Source organism: Notolabrus celidotus, chromosome 11 (assembly GCF_009762535.1).
Source record: "Notolabrus celidotus isolate fNotCel1 chromosome 11, fNotCel1.pri, whole genome shotgun sequence".
Classification (NCBI taxonomy): domain Eukaryota; kingdom Metazoa; phylum Chordata; class Actinopteri; order Labriformes; family Labridae; genus Notolabrus; species Notolabrus celidotus.
In genome coordinates, this window is record NC_048282.1 from 2983373 (window position 1) to 3003642 (window position 20270).

The 20270-nt window shown below is 41.8% G+C and overlaps 2 protein-coding genes across 2 annotated transcripts in view; one reads left to right on the forward strand and one right to left on the reverse strand.

Moving 5' to 3' along the window:
* The first annotated feature begins 4997 nt into the window (after window positions 1-4997).
* The window catches only part of arih2 (ariadne homolog 2 (Drosophila)), a 31085-nt gene continuing 15812 nt past the window's right edge, over window positions 4998-20270 (forward strand). The window contains exons 1-3 of the mRNA XM_034695314.1: window positions 4998-5142; window positions 12007-12560; window positions 20179-20246. Coding sequence (XP_034551205.1) covers window positions 12294-12560; window positions 20179-20246 — 335 coding nt within the window. The 5' untranslated portion in view covers window positions 4998-5142; window positions 12007-12293. The remainder of the gene's footprint in view (window positions 5143-12006; window positions 12561-20178; window positions 20247-20270) is intronic.
* LOC117821208 (zinc finger BED domain-containing protein 4-like) lies at window positions 17280-19930 on the reverse strand. The gene is made up of 2 exons (XM_034695313.1): window positions 18130-19930; window positions 17280-17810 (listed from the first exon to the last, which is right to left on the reverse strand). The coding sequence occupies exons 1-2, from the start codon at window positions 19708-19710 to the stop codon at window positions 17547-17549; spliced, it is 1845 nt and encodes a 614-aa protein (XP_034551204.1). The 5' UTR covers window positions 19711-19930; the 3' UTR covers window positions 17280-17546.

Here is a 20270-nt window from a genome sequence, read left to right on the forward strand (position 1 = left end):
TTTTTCTCTGATTCATTCCAAACAAGACACATTCTATAGCAGACATATTGACGATTAAATTAGTGTTAAAGGAATTCTAGTCAGACAAAAATTGTGGGCGTGGCAGGAGTTGAGGCAGGGCATCAAACGCACATACAGCTCTGAATGTGAAGAATGACGCCCGAATAAGGGTGCAAACTTTTGAGAGCTCCTCCTAGAGTTTTTCTCTGATTCAGTCCAAACAAGGCACATTCTATAGCCGACATATTGACGATTAAATTATTGTTAAAGGAATTATGTTCAGACAAAAATTGTGGGCGTGGCATGTGTTGAGTCGGGGCATCAAGATGCAAAGGAGAAACAAGCCCTGCAGAACTCATTTAAATATGCAAGGAAGGAGATCCAGCAGCAAAAATCTGTTGTGATGAGTCAAGCTGCACATCTGGAAATACGTGTGGCGGCGGCTCGCGTAGGCGGCGGCCGCGGGTGCGCGAGGGCCCGTTCATCGCCGCTTGCGGCTTTAATTTTTAATTGGCATTCACAGGATTATACGATAATGGTGAAAGATACATATATGAAGGCCTTTTGTATAGTGGCATCAAAAATGCATATATGATTAGATTTTTTAAAAGTGCACAAATCCTGTTTACCTAAGACAATGTTAAACAAATACAAGTAGAGAATTTAGAAGAAGTAACAGCTGCATTAACATATTTGCTGATGCTGAACAGAAAACATTACAAATAACAATGACCACACTTGTGACTCCAGCTTTAACATAAAACAAAAAGTAATAATAACGATAAAAGTGTGATAAAAACTATGAATAATAAAAATATATACACATATATATACAGGAATATACAGTGGGGCAAAAAAGTATTTAGTCAGCCACTGATTTTGCAAGTTCTCCTACTTAGAAAGATGAGAGAGGTCTGTCATTTTCATCAGAGGTACACTTCAACTATGAGAGACAAAATGAGAAAAAAAAATTTTTAATAATTTATTTGTAAATTATGGTGGAAAATAAGTATTTGGTCACCCACAAACAAAAAAGATTTCTGTCTCTCACAGACCTGTAACTTCTTCTTTAAGAAGCTCTTCTGTCCTCCACTCGTTACCTGTATTAATGGAACCTGTTTGAACTGGTTATCTGTATAAAAGACACCTGTCCACAGCCTCAAACACTCAGACTCCAAACTCAACCATGGCCAAGACCAAAGAGCTGTCCAAGGACACCAGGAAGAACATTGTGGACCTGCACCAGGCTGGGAAGAGTGAATCTACAATAGGCAAGCAGGTTGGTGTGAATAAATCAACTGTGGGAGCAATTGTAAGAAAATGGAAGACATACAGACCATTGATAATGTCCCTCGATCTGCGGCCCCACGCAAGATCTCATCCTGTGGGGTCAAAATGATCATGAGAACGGTGAGCAAAAATCCCAGAACTACATCGGAGGGACCTGATGAATGACCTGCAGAGAGCTGGGACCAAAGTAACAAAGGCTACCAGCAGTAACACACTACGCCGAGAGGGACTCAAATCCTGCAGCGGCAGGCGTGTCCCCCTGCTTAAACCAGTACATGTCCAGGCCCGTCTGAAGTTTGCCAGAGAGCATATGGATGATCCAGAAGAGGATTGGGAGAATATCATGTGGTCAGATGAAACCAAAATAGAACTTTTTGGTAAAAACAAATAAATTCTTTAAAAATCCTACAATGTGATTTCCTTGATTTTTTTTTTTCTCATTTTGTCTCTCATAGTTGAAGTGTACCTCTGATGAAAATTACAGACCTCTCTCATATTTCTAAGTAGGAGAACTTGCTAAATCAGTGGCTGACTAAATACTTTTTTGCCCTGCTGTGTATATATACATATATAGACGTACAAACATACACAGACATCCAAATTTCCAAATTAATACAAAAGAGAAAACAGCAAACCAAACAAAAACACCACATAATCAATCAATCAATCAATCAATCAATCAATCAATCAATCAATCAGTCTTTATTTGTATAGCGCCAAATCACAACAAATGTTATCTCAGGACTCTTTTACAAACATAGGAGGTCTAGACCACTCTATGTCAAATTATGAACACAGACCCAACTTCAAGACAGGGTAAGACTCAGTCTGACCCCACCTTAATCCACCATGAGCATTGCACCTCACAGTATTTAGCTAGTTACAAGACTGAAACAAGATAGAGGAATGTGATCTGAAATACTTTAAAAATAAAAATCAATTAGAATAAAGTCAATCAATTAAATAAAATCTAATAAATACCAGAAAAATAAAAATACATAATTAAAAAAGAAGAAGGTAGGATAAGCTGTAATACAAATAAAATAAATAAATGATGATCATCAATTACTTAAATACCAAAAGATGTGTGTTTGTCCCTGTGTTGACACAGTCCCAGGTTTGACTTAGATTTGAAAGATCATTGCTACATGACTGCAAATGGATTTCTGCAATTTTGGCAAGACAGTCACTCGGTGAAAACTCAAACATCAGTGCATAATGTAATACTGAGGTTGTGTGTGTGTGTGTGTGTGTGTGTGTGTGTGTGTGTGTGTGTGTGTGTGTGTGTGTGTGTGTGTGTGTGTGTGTGTGTGTGTGTGTGTTTTATGCATGAACCAAACATCAGCTGCGTAAAATGCTGATGCATCTTCTCTCTGAGCAGCTGAAAAACATTTATGAGTGCATTAACTCCAGGGGCACAACCCTCTGCTTCTCACATGCACTGCTTGAAGACAGTAAAGGGTAATGCATTGTTTATAAAGCCCTGGGTCCTATACCTTCAGAACTAAAGTACTTTGAGTGCAGCTACAGTTCTGTCTGTGCCTCCTCTACTGAAGGTAGTGTAAATTGTAAAAATGCACATCCACCTCCATGAGGGCTTATCTTACATTGTATGAAGCTAACTTCTTCAATGTGTTAACTAGTATTGGAGGACTAAAGCCTTTTTATTGATTTTTCTTCTGCTTTTAATTGTATTCATCCCAAGCGGCAACCTCCGGTCTCAAACTATGAAGCCCATGCAGAAGTGTTATAAACTGCAATACATCGAGAATCCACTTGAGGCTGGCTGCAGAAACACCGGAAACCACATAGACATGAATGGGGAAAAGACGATCTTTGCAGCATTAATAAACATGTTTACAGCCTGGTTCAAAAAACAGCTTGGCCCTACGTAGCTAATTTACTACATCCATATTTTATACAGTCTATGATTCAGCCTCACGTTCTTGCTCAGAGACTTTTATCAAATGTTAATATGGATTTCAGTGTTGTATGCTGGTTGACAGACTTTTTAACTGACCGATCTCAGAGGGTCAGAGTCAACAAAAACCTGTCCAGTAAGTTTTTATCCTCCACCGGATCCCCTCAGGGCTGTGTGCTCTCTCCTCTTTTATTTGTGTTATACACTAATGACTGTCAGAGCAACTAGAGATCACAACATGTCCTTAAGTATGCCGATGACTCTGTTATTGTGAGCCTTTTACATGGAATGGAGCAGGACCATGGCCCAGTCCTTGATGACTTTGTTCATTGGTGTGACTGGTCCTTCCTCCAAATTAATGTGGCCAAAACCAAAGAACTGTTTATTGACTTCCGGAGGAGTAGGCCCCTCCCTTCTTCTTCTTCTGCCCCACCACCATGTGTGATTAAGGGTGAGCTAGTGGCAGCAGTGCAGGAATATAAATATCTCTGAAATGTTCTTGATGCTAGGCTATAAATTTTTGATTTGAACACTGATCTGATATGTAAAAGTCAAATCAGCGGCTGTTCTTTTTAAGAAAGTTGAGTAGTTTTAACGTGGATCTTACTCTCATGAAAATGTTTTATTCTGCTTTTATTGAGTCTGTTTCAACTTTTTCTATGATCTCCTGGTTTGGCAGCCTCAGTATTAAAAACAAGAATACGCTTGTGAAAATCATCAGGCAGTGCTGTAAGATCCCTGGTTCCTCTTTTAACAGCCTTTGTCACATTTACAAAGTGAGAGCCATCTCCAAGGCAAAGGCCATAGTTATGGACCCCCAGCACCCTTTACGTGAGGAGTCTCCCGTCTGGGAGAAGGTTCAGTCTTACCAGGTGTAGCACTAACAGATATAAAATGTCCTTTATTCTGTCGGCTGTTGGTTTCTTGAACAATCTGTAACCACTGTGATCTATGCGTGGAAATTGTGTGGATCTTGTACGGTGTTATGTATGGTGTACTGTTTTGTTGTGTGGACTACTGTCTGTAAACCAAATTGCCCCTCGGGGACAATACAGCTCTACTCTACTCTACTCTACTCTACTCTACTCTACTCTACTCTACTCTACTCTTGTGTTCACTAAAGAAGGAGCTAGAGGCCATTCTAAATGACACAGATCATCCACTTCACAACTTCTTTGTGGACCAGAGAAACAGCAGCAGTGGATGGCTCATCTCTCTGCGCTTCATGACAGAGATACAGAAAATCATTGATCCCTGCAGCCATTAGGCTTCAGACCTCTCTAGCCAATGGGAGATGAGCTGACAGACACCTGAATAACTTGTTTTAGGTGATTTTTATAATTTTATCTGCCAGACACCTGAATTTCCCCCTTCGGGAATTAGTAAAGTACATTCTATTTTATTCTATTCTATTCCAAAGGAAGTTGGGTATGATAAACAAAGAAGGGACCTTTTCTTTATTTTGCAACAATCGTGCAATGATGAAAGCTGTGAGAATGTGTATACTGTGAGGAACCAACATCAGGGAAGTTGGCATTTGTCTTACCTTTCTTTGTGATCTAGATGTTTGGACACAATATTTCATTTCCTTATAACTAATCACAGATAAAATCATGTTAGTTCAAAGTAAAATGCATGTATTCATTAGTACCCCTGAGGCCGCTGGATGTCTGTGTGCACAAAGTGAGAGGAGCTTGCTGCATCTTGTGTTGCTGCTGAGGTATTAATGGATAGAGCTGAAGTGCTGCAAGCAAGGAAGGAAAGGAGCCGAGCGTGTAAACGCGGAAGTGACGTCATGGATAAGTACCTCTGAAAGCGTCTCTCTTCCGCCTCCCAGCCCAGAGAACAGAGAGTAAACCGCTCTCTGGGTTTCCACACACTAAATCCACTTCAGGCTGTCAACGCGGGCCGAGCCGACGCTGCTCTCAGAGGTAAATACCACCGACTCTGATCAGAGGGAATGAAGGCAGAGGGAGTTTAAATGAGCATGTTAGCTGCTGTGCTGTACAGGGCCTTGTTTACATCTCGATCCCCGGGCTAGAGTGGATGAGAGGCGGAGGCACAGCGGGAGGGAGCGAGGATGGGGAGGAGAACCTGGCTGGCCTTTATATTTTCTATTATTGCCAGTTCAACATGTTTATTAAAATCCTTTGCAGGTTGTGAGAGTCCCCGAGTATTTAACTCGTGAACTCGTGGGGTTAGCATGCTGCTGCTATGCTACTGAATAAACTGTTAGCACGCTAGCCAGGAAGCTAATCCAGCTAACAGTTAGTCAGCTAGCCGCTCAGTGAGTGTGCCTTTTCTTAAAGATGGTTTATTTAATTAATTTAGAATAAACGTCGATATATAAAAACAACCAAAGCTATATATTTTTTAACCAGCCTCTACACAGATTGTTCCCTCCCATCCCCCAGCCCGTGTTCTCTGTGCTGAGTCGCTGTTATACATTAGCCTAGCTGGATGTGTGTCACCCAGTTTGGGTCCTATTTTTAGCCTGGACCGTCTGTGGCTAGGCTGGCACCGACACCAGACACACCATGCAAGGATCACCTTGTTTTCTGACCAGGTGGATATTTACAAAGTCACATTAATGAATCGATGCCAGCACACGGATTTGATCCGTTGTTTTCTGCTCATGGTGGACTCCGATCACACGTCGTAATAACCTCGAGCAGACAATGTGGTCTGTTATTGTTATAACGTCATGGCTCATCATACAGAGTTATGGAGTTATTGCCTCATCTGATGTAAGGGGAAGACGCTTTGGCAAGGAGAAATACAAGCAAATAAAATAATTACACAATAGAGACTGGAGACAGTGTTTATGAGGGGAACCCCACAAGGACCAGGACTAACAGGGAGCTGACAATCCACTGTGCAGGTTTACATGAAAGTAACAATTCTGCTAGACATTATTAAAGCTCGTGTTGGGAGTTTTATACTTAAACAGACTGAAATTTAAAGTGATGTTTCTGCATGAGCTAGAGCAGGAGTTCTCAAAGTGTGCGTCGGGATCCAGCGGCAACCTGGTCTGAAACCATGAAGCCCATGCAGAAGTGTTATGAACTGCAGTTCGTGGAGCGTCCACTAGAGACTGGCTGCAGAAACGCCAGAAACCACATACACACCCATTCAAAGAAGATTATCTTTACAGCAGAAATAAACATGTTTACAGCCTGGTTCAAAAAACAAGTGTAGTCTGGATAGCTCATTTCTCTATCAGCACACACTGTACGGCGTGAATTATTTTCTAACAAAGATTTTAAGATTATGAGTTTTGCCTGTTTAAGGACATGGCTGACTTGATTGACAGGTGGAAACACTGTACCTGTTGGTGAGGAAGCTCAAACCCCGCCTCTTTACCTCACACTAAGTTAGGTTGAGTTCAACATTTCCCATATAATAACAATAATAACTTTGTTTATACAGCACCTTTAAAAACAAATGTTTACAAAGTGCTTTGACAAACAGAGCATGGTTGAAATAACAAAGTAAACATACAGAGAGCGAGGAGAATTGTGAACGTGTGACCATGTAGAGACAGAAATGACATCCTGTAATGTAAATAAGATAAATAACATGATGCTACTCAGTCTGTTAAATAAAAGAACAAGGTATAGACCTGATCTATGAGAGAGGGAACCTTAAATTACTTCTGCTTTGTCTTCCAATCGGGGGCGGGACCCGGCGGGTGCACCCCTGATATAACGGCAGGGAAAACAATGTCCGGTATCAGGCTGAAGTCTTACACAGCATGCAGTTTAAGACCACAAGTAATGCATATACGCACTTTAAAACCACATCACCCAGTCCAGCATCACTACAGGACCAAGGACCAACTCTGCAACCAAAGAGGACACTTGTGCTTCCCTCTTGTGCGGGCGCGCGCTCACACACACATACGTGAACATATGAACCCAGCAGAACGTCGTATGGTGAAATATAGATTTCCATATGAAGCACAGTTAAAGGTGCAGTGGACCTGCGCTCCACAATGCAGCCCGGAGGAGTCAGAGCAGATCCGCTGAACTTTCAGCACAGAGCGCCTCGTCAGAAGTTGATAACATAAATATAAAATTGTGTATTGTTCGGTTCATAGGGCGTACCGAACCGTGACCACTGTATCCAACGGTTCCATACAGATACACGTATTGTTGCACCCCTAATAAATACAAATAGAAATAGAATAAAATAAAAACACTAAAGTGCATGTACAAAAGCTCAGAATAGTTAGAATCATCAATGTACAAAAGCACTGGGAATGAAGGAGGTATATGTAAGGATGTTAAAATGTCAGGGATAATGCACAGAGTATTGCACAGTTTGTCACGTTGTTCAAAGTAAACACAAAATCCTTCAAAATTAAAGTTATATTCAGTGATTTTAAGTAAACTCAAATCTGACACGGTGATTTTGCCTACATTTAACAGAAGGCGACAATGATTGCTTCGTTTTGAGATACAAATGTGATATTGACTTGCCGACCCTGTGATGTCCTCTTTTATTATACAAGTGCACCGCTCTGTGATCATGTGCTTGCACTAAAATTGCTTTTAAAACCAACTGGGACCGGATTTCTGCTTTGTATCCCATTTTGTGTTCACCGTGACGCTTCTGTTTGCCACCAAGTAAACTTGTGCTATGGTTCGTCTGTTCCCCTCATCCCCAAAGCTAAAGTATCTTCAGCTAATCCTCTGAACTGTGACATTAAGCCTTAGCCCGTACCCTGTGTCCGCACACGTGTTCAACAGATCTGCACTGTTGCAGCAGGATAAACATAAACAGGATACGTCGTGAGCAAGAGTCGATTAGAAATGTGCTTTAGTGGAGTTCAGAGCAAACCAAGTGACGGTTACGAGAAGCAGAAGTAGAGGGAGGAAAAAACAATCTTTAATAAGGAAGTGAGGCGAGGATTTTTAATGTAGAGCTGTCAAACGGTGAGCATGGAAGGTTGAGCTCTGCAGGCCGGGAGGGAGGGAGGGAGGGACCTTGAACCTAATGCAGTTACAGTCCATGGGCGTTAGATCATGACGAGCTTATCTTCAAGCCAGCAAAGAAAATACTTTAGTCAACCGGCCACTAAGTCTGGAGCTGCTTTCACTGTTCGCTCTCTCTTTGTGGAATGGCGTAATCTGTCAGGAAAGGTCAACCTCTAAGTAGGAAAGAGACGAAACAAGTACAGCCAAAACATTCAGCAACAGATATCTGGATATATCATTCAAAGGAAAGTGCTCTACAGGAGTCAGTGTGTGCAGAAAGAGTCCTTGCACTGAGCAGATCCCGTTAGACGTTGCAGACGGCCGCTGTACTCTCTGTCAGTGAGAATCCCTGTTTCAAAGCCTGAGTCTGTTTCTTGGAAGGTTTTTAAACTGAATGATTAATTCAGAAGTCCCTCAGAAACACAATCCTTTTTAATCATCGGGGATTTTCTTTTAGCTGTGACTGAGGAAAGCCAACTGCAAACAATGGGTACTGATTCATTTCATCGTCAGTTTCTGTGTAATATTCTGGCACAGCCTCACCTCCTCATTAATCACAGAACTTCAGAGAAGTAGAGAGTGATCAGGGCGCAGTGGATGCCTCATACATTAGGTGTGTGTGTGTTTCTATTTGGCTTTAAGTTTTCTATTTTATTTACATTGTTTATTTACTGTGTCAGTCGTAGGCATAGTCTGTAGAAATAATGGACGTAGTATCAGTGACGTCACCCATCTGTTTCTAAACGCTGTTTTGAAGCCAATCGGTGGCGGCGGCCATATTGCTGCTGACGTAAAGAGGCGGGCTTTAGGCCTCCTAGCCAACAGCTACAGTGTTCCCGCCTGTTAATCAAGTCAGCTGTGCCTCTCATTGGAAGACTTGTAATATTCGAAAAAACGTTGAATAGATGCCGATGATAATCGAATAGTATTTTGGCTTGAACCCCGTACAGTGTGTGCCGATAGAGAAATGATCTATCCAGACTACACTCGTCTTTTGAACCAGACTGTAAACATGTTTATTTCTGCTGTAAAGATCGGCTTCTTTTTTTTTTTTTTTTTTTTAAACTGTTTATTGATTTTCACATAGAAAAACAGTTACATCCAAAATTCAAAGTTTACACATTTTCCTTTTTTCTTTGAACAAAAAAAACACACAAATGACATACTAAATACAAAACAACAAATAACCCCCCACCCCGACACATACTCCCTCCAGACTAACTAGATAGAATTCCAAAAAAAAGGAAAACCTAAGATAAAAAGCAAATATAACAAAAATAAACCGATGAAAGCAATAATCTGAACATAGTAAGACACACCATGTTGATGCTCAGTCTAAAGACACACAGCAAGCCGAGCTCTCAACATAAGACAAGAAAGGGTCCCAGATCTTTTTAAAGATGTGAGCCCTGCCACCAAGGGTCAGCCTAATCTTTTCAAGTTTAAGAAAATAGAGTATACTCTTAATCCAGCTTGAATGGGTAGGTGGGGCAGAGGATTTCCAATTTAACAATATCAGCCTTCTGGCCAGCAAAGTCGTGAAAGCTAACATGTCCTTTTTGGCTGGAGAAAGAGCAGACAGAGGAGGAGACACACCAAACAAAACAGTACAAGCATTAGGGACCAGTTTTACTCCAGTTGCAATAGACAATGTTCCAAATACCCCAGACCAGAACGCATTCAGAGAGGGACAGCTCCAGAACATATGGGTGTAATGTGCTGATGTATGTTGACATCGATCACACAAAGAGGAAACGGTTCCATATATCTTTGCCAGACGAGCTTTAGTGTAGTGAGCACGGTGTAAAATCCTACATTGAGTAAAACTGTGTTTGGCACAAATAGATGATCCATGAACCTAAGATCGGCTTCTTTGAATGAGTGTGTATGTGATTTCTGGTTCTTCCGAAGCCAGCCTCAAGTGGTCACTCGATGAACTGCAGTTCATAACACTTCTTCATTGGACTCATATTTTTAGACCGCTTGGTTGTAGGTCTGCGAGATATGAGAGAAATAAGAAATATGCATCATCAATAATGTGAAAACTAGGGATGTACCGAAAATTTGGCCACCGGAAAATTTTCGGCCGAAAATGCCGCGTTTTTGGTTTTCGGACAAAACACTTTTTTCACCAAAACAACACGAAGGAAACAGAATGTTGTGATGACGCAAGCAAAAACTGCGTCTGGATTGCTTTGTGCAAAAGCGAGTCCTGCAGCGCAAATCACGAGTTCCCCGGGACATTCACTTCACACCAGAGGGTCTTTCTAGAGAACATTCCCTCTCTTCTTGCCCCCTTTGAGCAGCTAACTAAAGAGATCAGCTCCTCTGATGCATCTGTAGCAGACGTCCTTCCTTTAATTCAGCACTAAAGCGTCTTCTAAGCAAAGAGGTTGAGACGGACCACGGAGTGAAAACAATGAAAAGTCCACTCTTAGAGTCTGTCAGCACACGTTTCACTGAGATCTATTCAGATCCTCTGCACTTCATCACGACTGTACTTGATCCACGTTATAAAGATTATTACTTGGATGTGGGAATAAAAGCAGCGCGCACCAGAAATGATCCACGCCGCGATGGATGAGGAGAACCTGCTTGGAGACGGAGAAGCACGCAGGAGAAGGAGAACAGAGCGGCCTAGGGGCAGGAGCGTGTCCAGAACTTTTTGAACAGGTGGCCCAACTGAGGCTCTCATGGGCGAGGGTGACCAGTGCATTTACAAATAAATAACATTTACCCTTTCTGTCTTCACAACATACTTTCATTAAAGTATTAAACAGTGGTTATATTCCCTTTGACTTAAAAAAAAAAACATGACAGAGTGGCATACATCTTCTAAGCTTAATTCTTTAAAGACTTATAAAAGATGTTTTTTCAAAGTCACATTTGAGGATAAAGAGCCTAGAAAATGTCTGTGCAACAATAACAGAAAATGCATGGCTTAATCTCAAATCCAAGGAGTGAAATGTTAAAACTGTCCACGGTCTCCCTACTAATAATTGGCATAATTTATTTCGTTTTTTTTCAGTTTTGGTTTTCGGCCTTGGTTTCCTCGTTTTCGGTTTTGGCCAAGAATTCTCATTTCAGTGCATCCCGAGTGAAAACAGTGTGCAGATTATCTTTAACCCAGAGATCAGTGTCAATCAATCTTAATTGATAGAGCACCAGTTCATCAGGATTATGTTATCTGGAGACACTGTATGAACTGAGAAGGTCTGGACCATACTTTTTGTTATTTACACAGATCATCAACACCTACGTTTAAAACATGAACCTCTTGAATCCAGAATAAACCCAAAGACGGAGATTAGATTAAATTAGATTAAATTAAATTAAATTAGCACCAACTAATCTAAGCTGATAGTTTAAGCTTCATCTGACAGCATCAGAGTGCTTTAAAACAGGTTCAATTGGTAAATTGCATTTCCAATATGGCTCCAGCTGACGATCGGCTTCAAAACAGTGTTCAGGAACAGATGGGTGAAGTCACAGGGATTACGTCCATAATTATTCAGTCTATGGGTCCAACATGTGAACACAACGTTTTCAGGTTGGGGACATTTAAATGGGCTTTTTAAAAAACGTTTATTTCAAGGTTTTTTGGACAAACTGCAATCATTTGCTGCAGTTCTCATGGGGTCATGTTTGTTTTGGAACATGACGTACACTAACTTGCGTGTACCAGGGATTGTTTGGTTCAATGTACAGACAATTTTGGAAAAATACCATGAAATGCAGAAAAGATATATGAGCCCAAATCACACATGCCACTTTTTTATTTCTCTCCTCCTCCCTCCATCCTGTCCTCTTCCTCAGTCTCTCTGTTCTCCTCAGATCCTCCTGTGTCCAGCTTTCCAAATGAGTGACGGGGAGTGTGACTTCTTCTGCTTCTTCCGCTGCTGTTGAGCGCGCTCTCTCCACGCCTCAGACACACACAGAAGGCAGCGTGTCTCCCCACACTGACACCAGCAGGTTTGAAGGGGGCGTCGGGTGACGCAAGGGAGGTGGAGCTTCAAACGAGCCATTTCAACCAATCGGAGCGGTAGGATCCGACAGGTAGGCGGGCCGTCTACCTGTACGGGTGTTTTGATTCAGTCGACTGGATGTCTGTGGACATGAATAGCCAGGCGTCGGACAGCAACGAGGAAGACTTCGGGGTGAACTCTGAAGAGGAGGAGGATGATGATGATGGAGGAGAAGAGGATGATCAGGGCGACATCGCAGGCTACTACGAGGGCGTGGCCAGCGACGTGGAGCAACAGGGCGCTGACTCCTTTGACCCGGAGGAGTACCTGTTCACCTGCCTGACCTACAAAGAGAGTCAGAGGGTGCTGACGGAGGAGGTTAACACTGTGGCTGTTGCACTGAAGGTGAGCTCTCTGTTTATAGTGACGCTGCTTTGGAAGTGCAGGATCTGGAAACATTTGATGCTCTTAAAATGAATCTTTGTGAACGGTCCTGGTCCCATTTAGTTCTTTGAGACAGACCTTGCTTTCAGACCGTGTCCCTGAAGGCCTCTGTCCACATTAAACTACTGTGAGTAAAGTCGTTAAAGTAGAGTGATTTCAGAAAGGCTTTAGGCTGAGTATAAAGGGTTATACAAAGAACCACACTGATGTACTTTGAACTCTTGAGGATGACACGAGTTCAACGTGGTCCAGCTGCTCGGCTTCATCTCTGAAGGCTCTTCTGTTGCCTCCTCTCCTTAAATAACGCTGTCAACATCTGAGCAGAGTCAAATTTAATGGAAATTATGCCAATAAATGTTTGTCAACGACCCATTTTTTCATGACGAAACAAGACTATGACGAGCTAACAAGCATGATGAGCTAATCAGAATCAGCTTTATTGGCCAGGTATGCTTGAACACACAAGGAATTTGACTTAGGTAAACTGTGCTCTCTTTGTACAAGGCATAAGAATAGGCTTGCCCCTCCATCATTGATCAGATGTATTAAAAAAAAACACTGATAAATACGAGAGCTCAAACAAGAGGAGACTGTGATGTAAAACCACATTCAGTCAGATGGTAGAGTCTTTCAGAGGAACACGGTCCTGAAACAAACGACCTGCTCACATCAGGGAGCTTGAGAACTACAGTACCTTTAAAAAAAAAAACAAAAAAAAAAACCACTGAAACTTTAAAAACAAACTCGGGGTGTCCCGATACAACTTTTTCACTTCCAATACCATACTGATATTGCAGCCTTGAGTTTTGGCTGATACCGATATTGATCCGATCCAATATCAGCATGAATCATACATACTTTTATTACTTATTCTGTAGTATGGAATATTAGAAAAAGGCTTGATCCAGTGATATTATTCAAACAGAGAACAATAAATAAAACACTTTTGTGGAATATCTGAAGTTAAATGATTCAGCCTCTCACTGCTAAAAAGTCAAAAGAAAACATTCTTGATGTGACCACTATGAAGATATTTTGATTCTCTTGATTCAAATAAAAATGCCATGGACACAATATAAGGGCTGTATTGCACTTTTACGACGGTCCCTGAATGCACCTCGCAGCGACAGAGGCACTTGACAGACAGTTCACGGCACTCTGAAATGCATCTGCATCTTTGATGACAAGGAGTTGATCCAAACTTACTAAATGTGTCTGATGTTTCACCAAACTGGATTAAATCAAGCTGTAGACACAGAGCTTTTTACAGTGAGAGCGGCAAAAACATCAAACATCAAATATTAAACAGACGTCCCCCGGTTGTGTCTTTGTCACTAACACACACCGGAGGGTAAAAATCATCAATGAAGATGAGACATGCATGGAGCAAAGGCATGGAGGCAGGAGAGCTGGTTCACACATCACTCCTGCTGCAGGTAGAGACCAAGCTAACACTTAGCCCTTCAGATAATAACTCAGCCTGTCACAGGAAGTCATCACTTTTATTTCTAAAGATTAGACGCACAGCGAGGATAAATATGAATTCTCTATCAGTGATGCACTTTATAGGGATGGGTACCTTTCCCATTTGAACCGATACGGTACCGATACCCGGTACCTGGGAATCGGTACCGGTACTTCACAGTACCAATTTTCGGTACTTTTGTGTTTTTATATGGTAATAAATAGTAATTAAAAAAAAAATCTCAAATTTGTTTAATTTAACATGAAATGAGCAGAAACATGATTATATAGGTGATATTAGCTGACACGTGCTCTTGGCGTCTAATTGCTCTTTCAGGAGTTTATCAATGAACACACGTGAACGCCTGCAGACGGGAAAAAGTCAGTTCTCCGTCTCTTTATAATAACAGGACACACAACTTACTTGTTGGGCATTCACGCACACAGGAACGGTTCTAAACAGGACAGGTAGTCGGAGCAAGAGAGTCAGTCTCAACCATAGACTGTATAAAATAAACTTAATCCTCATGAGGCTCTGCCTCGCGGTGAGTGCTCACGCCCGTCAGCTGCAGGCTCCGTTGGCACGCTCCTGCACAGATGCAGAGAGCAGAGACGTCCACCTGATCAGTCTCAAACTTTATTACAGGGTGAAAGTATGGAAAATAGCCTCCTCTTCCACTCCCTCACAGTCACAGGGATGCGTTCAGGTACCGAAACATGGTACTGTTTGATTTTACGTGAGTCGGTACTCGGTAGTACCAAGCGGCAAACTCCGGTCTCAAACGATGAAGCCAATGCGGAAGTGATATAAACTGCAATACATCGAAAATCCGCTTGAGGCTGGCTGCAGAAACACCAGAAACCACATAGATATGAATGGGAAAAAGACGATCTTTGCAGCATTAATAAACATGTTTACAGTCTGGTTCAAAAAACGGCTTGGCCCTACAACGCTAATCTCTCTAATGGCATACACTGTACGGGGGGTGAATTTTTTTCTAACGTGACGGTTAAGAAGATATTAAGATTATGAGTTTTGCCCAAATAAGGACATGACTGACGTGAATCCCGGTCGGGAACACACAGCCATTGGCTAAGAGACTCACACTACGTCACACTCTGCCTAGTTGAGTTCCGCATTACCAATATGGCTGCTGCCGTCGATTTGCTTCAAAACAGCTCTCAGGAACAGATGGGTGACGTCACGGATACTACGTCCATATTTTATACAGTCTATGGGTAGTACCGATGGCCTTCGGTCGTTACCTATAAAAGTACCAAATTCGGTACCCATCCGTAGCACTTTAACTCGTTATAGTCTTGTTTTCGTCATGCTAAAAGAGTCGTATCGTCATAATTTTCGTTAATGAAAATAACCCTGCTCACCAGTGATGTAAAGGATTGTTCTTTTGTTCAATAGTGGACTCACAGAGGTAGCTTGCGAACATGCTGTTTTTTGTGATGCTGCTTCAAATGCGTGTTGAGGTTGGTCGTATTAAACTTCCCCGGTTCTGTGCCACCACGGGAAACTTGTGTAGACACATTTTGCACTCCGCTGCGACGTGTTTTTCAGACTTAAACGAAAAGGCCGACATCACTCCTACTCCTAGCACACACTGTTGTTGTGATCACGTGGGATCTGCATGCTGGATCCGGGCGCTGCTGGAGCGGAGTCTGGAATGGGCTGCCTCTATCGGAGTGCTTCTATCGGACATTTTACATGCAGGCCGATAAAATCCGATACTGTTTTTTTTGCTAATATCGGACCAATATCCAATATCAATATCGGATCAGGACACTCCTAAAACAAACCAGTCATGAACACATGGATAATCTGTTTCCTCATTTGATGCCCGGGGCTTTTGCCTCACCGTCCGTCCTGTTTTTGTGAAGTCACTAAAGTGTACGTTTTGTATGATAATCTGTTTGTAAGTCAGTCTGTGTAGTGTCCTGTTAACTGTCTTGATGTGACATCCTGTAATTTTAAATCTTGTTGTTTTATGTTTTATGTAAATACCTGCCTTAGGACTACGGATGAAATTAAACTATTGTGCTAATTCTGGCATTAATGTTTATTGTCCTAAACAAATAAACTCAAATTAAAAAATAAAGTAGTTACAGTGAGTTTACACCCACAGCTGGGTAATTAGGTGACTGACTGAGACTGAAAATCAGGGACCATTAGCTGATATCAACTTTACAATGACTTTCATGCATCATAATAAGTTTATTGTTGATCTTTTATTCCAAAAGAAGTGTTTTTTTATGTTTCTGCACGCTGTAATGAAATATCATCTCCACTTAAACTTACAGTCACACATAATCACAGCTGGGACTTCCACAGCAGACGTCTGTCGTGTCTGCAGCTCCCAGAGGAGCTGTGGGTCTCTTGTGGAGAACACTGTCATCATTTTTAATGGATTAGATTTGGTTACATTCTGGCTTTTTAACAAGGAGGACAAATATTAGCTGTCTTCATACCTCAGCTAATATTCACAGTACAGTATCAGCTCACGAAGTGCAGCAGGTCTCCACAAGAGAAACAAAACTGACTGGACTACATGAGTCAGTGCAGCCTTTTGCTTTCAAACACTGTCGCTGTATATATGAAATACAACCGAGCTATAGATGGAGAGGCCTATTATTAATTATTTACTCAATCCTTCAGTAATATAATAATTAGGGATGCACCGATATGAAAATGTTGGCCGATACCGATATCCGATATTAATATTTCTGTTATGTCCGATAACCGATATTTACCGATATCGATATATGTTAAAAAAAAATAAAGTTTCTGAGATGACAAAATTTTGTACAGACTTAAAATCATGCAAACAGAATTCTTGAATGTCTTCCTTTATTTTCAAAAGGTGTTTCACTTCTAAATAAGAAGGTTACAGGGCTACCATAAAACACAAGTAACCAACAGTGTTACTTTTTAGCAACCCTCACAACTTGTAGCAAGTGTGTAATTAAACCCCTCAACTCACAAAACTCCTGTGAGAATGTCTGGATCATAAATTACAAAAATGATCATAAATCAAAATAAAATCCTGAAAAAGTTACCTTAACAAACTTACCAGTATTCATGGCAACCAGGCATTTATTAAATTGCAAAACAAGTTTTAAGCTCCACTGCATTTCAACTCAAATCTGTGAAAAGGCTAAATCAAAAATATCAAAAACATGTCCTGACTGTCGGTTCCAACTTGCACTGTAATTTTCAAGTAAATGTCCCAACACTGAAACAATGTTTCCACCAAGCAAACATAAAAAACACTATACAGGTGCAAATCAGTGCAAGTCAATTTCAAGTCCTATCTATAAAAATGCTAAATCAAAATATTAGAACTGTGACATAACTAACTCAAAAGACATGGTAGTCTGTGTACATTTACCAACTTAAAGCAGCCACAATGTACTCAAATTAATGTCCCAAACACTGAAACAGGGTTTCCACATGACACTGTAGGTTAAAGTCTAGGCCTCCTTCATCAGCAAAGGCAGGTTTTTTTTGACAAAGAGAAGCATTTCTGCTTTCTCACACTGGATCCTGTTTCTTTTTTCATCAACAATGTGTGATGCAGCAGAGAAGAGACGTTCGCTGTCCACACTTGTACATGGAGCTGAAAGGTACTTGCATGCTGCTTTGGCCAGGGCAGGAAAGCGAGACAAGTTGCTTTTCCAATACTTCAGTGGGCTCTCATTTCTGGGGATGGGGGCCTCACTCAAATAGCCATGCACCTACAGAAATGTAGACAAGTGTATTACTATGTATGTCTGATAAATTACCAGCAATCTGGACATTACAACATTTTCCTCTTAAGAGCTTTGTTGAACTTTGCTCTGAGCAGATGACCAGTGCTAAAGGTCGACCACAAGAGGGCAGAGAAGCATTACTAAATACGGTATTTCTTAACAATTAGTTTTTTTTTATTTAATTAAATTGACTAGTAACTCTATAGAATGTACAGCACATTAATAAAAAATACAAAATCATTACACAAAGGATTCTAACAGGCTTCATTATTTGAATAAGAGACAGGATCTGATAATACTATACCTGCACACTTGTGCGGCTCGTCAGGCCTGCGTGCTGTTCCATGATCAAGTTTTCCTCCAGAATTTCATCATACATGTCCAGCAGCGACTTTCCACCCTCGTCGCTTGTTCTTATCTTCTTCTCTTGAGGTTCTTCTGTGTCCGGTGTCTCCGTAGTTCTGTCGCTGTGCGTCATTTTGTCCACTTGCTTCTGGAGCATATTTACAGCCGCTTGCTTGGTGACCGTGTCAAAATAACGGTCTTTGTACCTAGGGTCAAGGATCGTTGCCAAGTAGTAAAGCGGCTCGGAGAAAGCGCTTCCAAATCGCTCGTTCACAGCTTCCAGTAGAGTGCTCTTTGCTGTGCAGACACCACTGTCTGTGTCAGCCGTCTTGCTCAGCAAACGTTTCAGCGCCACAACAGAGGGAATCACGTCCGCAGCAGTAGCCAAGTGTGAGCTGATCTCCCTCGTTAATTGTTCAAATGGAGTGAGAAGCGTGGTCATGTTTTCAACGAGGCCCCACTGATATGCGCTGAAACAAGCAGGCAGCTCATGATCTGCTCCATACACACCAAGTGCGCGCTTCTGATCCAGTAAACTTTTCATCATATAAAAAGTACTATTCCACCTGGTTGTGACATCTTGTTGTAGCATCTTGGGTTTCATGCCTAACTCTTGCTGTATGATTCTCAGTCGAGAGGTGGCGAGTTGAGAGTGGCGAAAATGTCCGACAATTTTCCTTCCAATAGCCACACAGTCAGAGATGCTCCTCTGGCTTAACACTCCGTTATGCACTGCTAGCTGCAGCGTATGAGCCATGCAGCCCAGGCTTTTAACGCCGCACTCGTCCATTGCCTTCTGCATATTCCGAGCATTGTCGCGAAGCACAACATGCACATTGTCTTTTTTAATTTTCCACTGAGCAAACATGGAGTCAAATGCGCTAGCGATGGCAGCCCCAGTATGCGATCCTGCAAACTCTTGTGCATGCAAAACAGCTCTCTTCATTTCAAAGTTTTCATCAATCCACTGAGCAGTAAGGCTCAACATACTCATCTGACTTACGTCCGAACTCCATATATCCGTAGTGAAACTAATGTCAGTCACATTGTCCAACAATTTGTGGATATGCGTGGCCACGACTTCGTGCAAAGCAGGGAGGGAAACGTCGGAAAAGTAGCGCCGACTTGGAAGGCTGTAGCGGGGTTCAATATGCTCCATCAACCGCCGAAATCCTCTGTCCTCCACTATGGAAAATGGCTGGTCGTCAAGAGCAATCATTTCCATTACCTTATTCGTTATTGACCTGGCTTTTGCGCTGTCCTTGGCAAATTTCTTGGTTTGGTCGAGTACTTGCTGTATAGGGCTCCCAACTGCGGCTGCTGCTGTTGTTTTTGCCTTCTGGCTAACGTTGGCAGCGTTAGCTTCCTGCCATTGTTTGTGAACTTCTGGATGGCGGTTTTTCAAGTGACATATTAAATTTGTTGTGTTGAATGACTTGACGCGGCATCCCCCTCGCATTACCTCGACTTTGCAAGTGTTGCATACTGCTTTTCGAGTATCTTCAATCGACACCGTAAAAAACGACCACACCGCTGACATTTTTTCTTCGTTTTAGTTTCACCCCCCACAATTCCGTGTTGCAGTGTCACTGTCACATGCCCAAACAGATACCACATGGCCAAATCCCCCTCCCCCTCCCGGCACACTACACAAACAGCAACTAGACGGAAATAAACATCGGTTGTTAATATCGTCCCAATTTTACTCATCAGACCGATGCCGATATGTTAAAAAATGACAAACATCGGCCGATACCGATATTAATGCCGATATATCGTGCATCCCTAATAATAATACATCATTCCATAATGGTGTTTGCAAATGGTTAGTACAACAAAAACACTGAACAAACAACAGGATGAAAGCAGAGATGAATATAATTTGCTGTCCTCCAGAACAGCCAAATCAAAGACTCGTCTCTGAAGCAACATTTTGTTGTTTTGTTGACCATAAATGCACAAACATCTAAGTCCTCTTGTTCTTTCTCTCTGTCTCGTTCTCTCTCAGGTTTCACCAGCAGTAGCAAAACTGATCCTGGTGCATTTTCACTGGCACGTTTCACAAATACTGGACAGGTACGTCTCTTCATTCCCTCCTCA

Excerpts from the sequence above, each read along its gene's own strand:
- LOC117821208 (XM_034695313.1), bottom strand. The coding sequence starts at position 19,710 with ATGTCAGCGGTGTGGTCGTTTTTTACGGTGTCGATTGAAGATACTCGA. Across the intron at positions 17,811-18,129 it reads CGAGCCGCACAAGTGTGCAG|GTGCATGGCTATTTGAGTGA; the intron begins GTATAGTATTAT and ends ACATTTCTGTAG.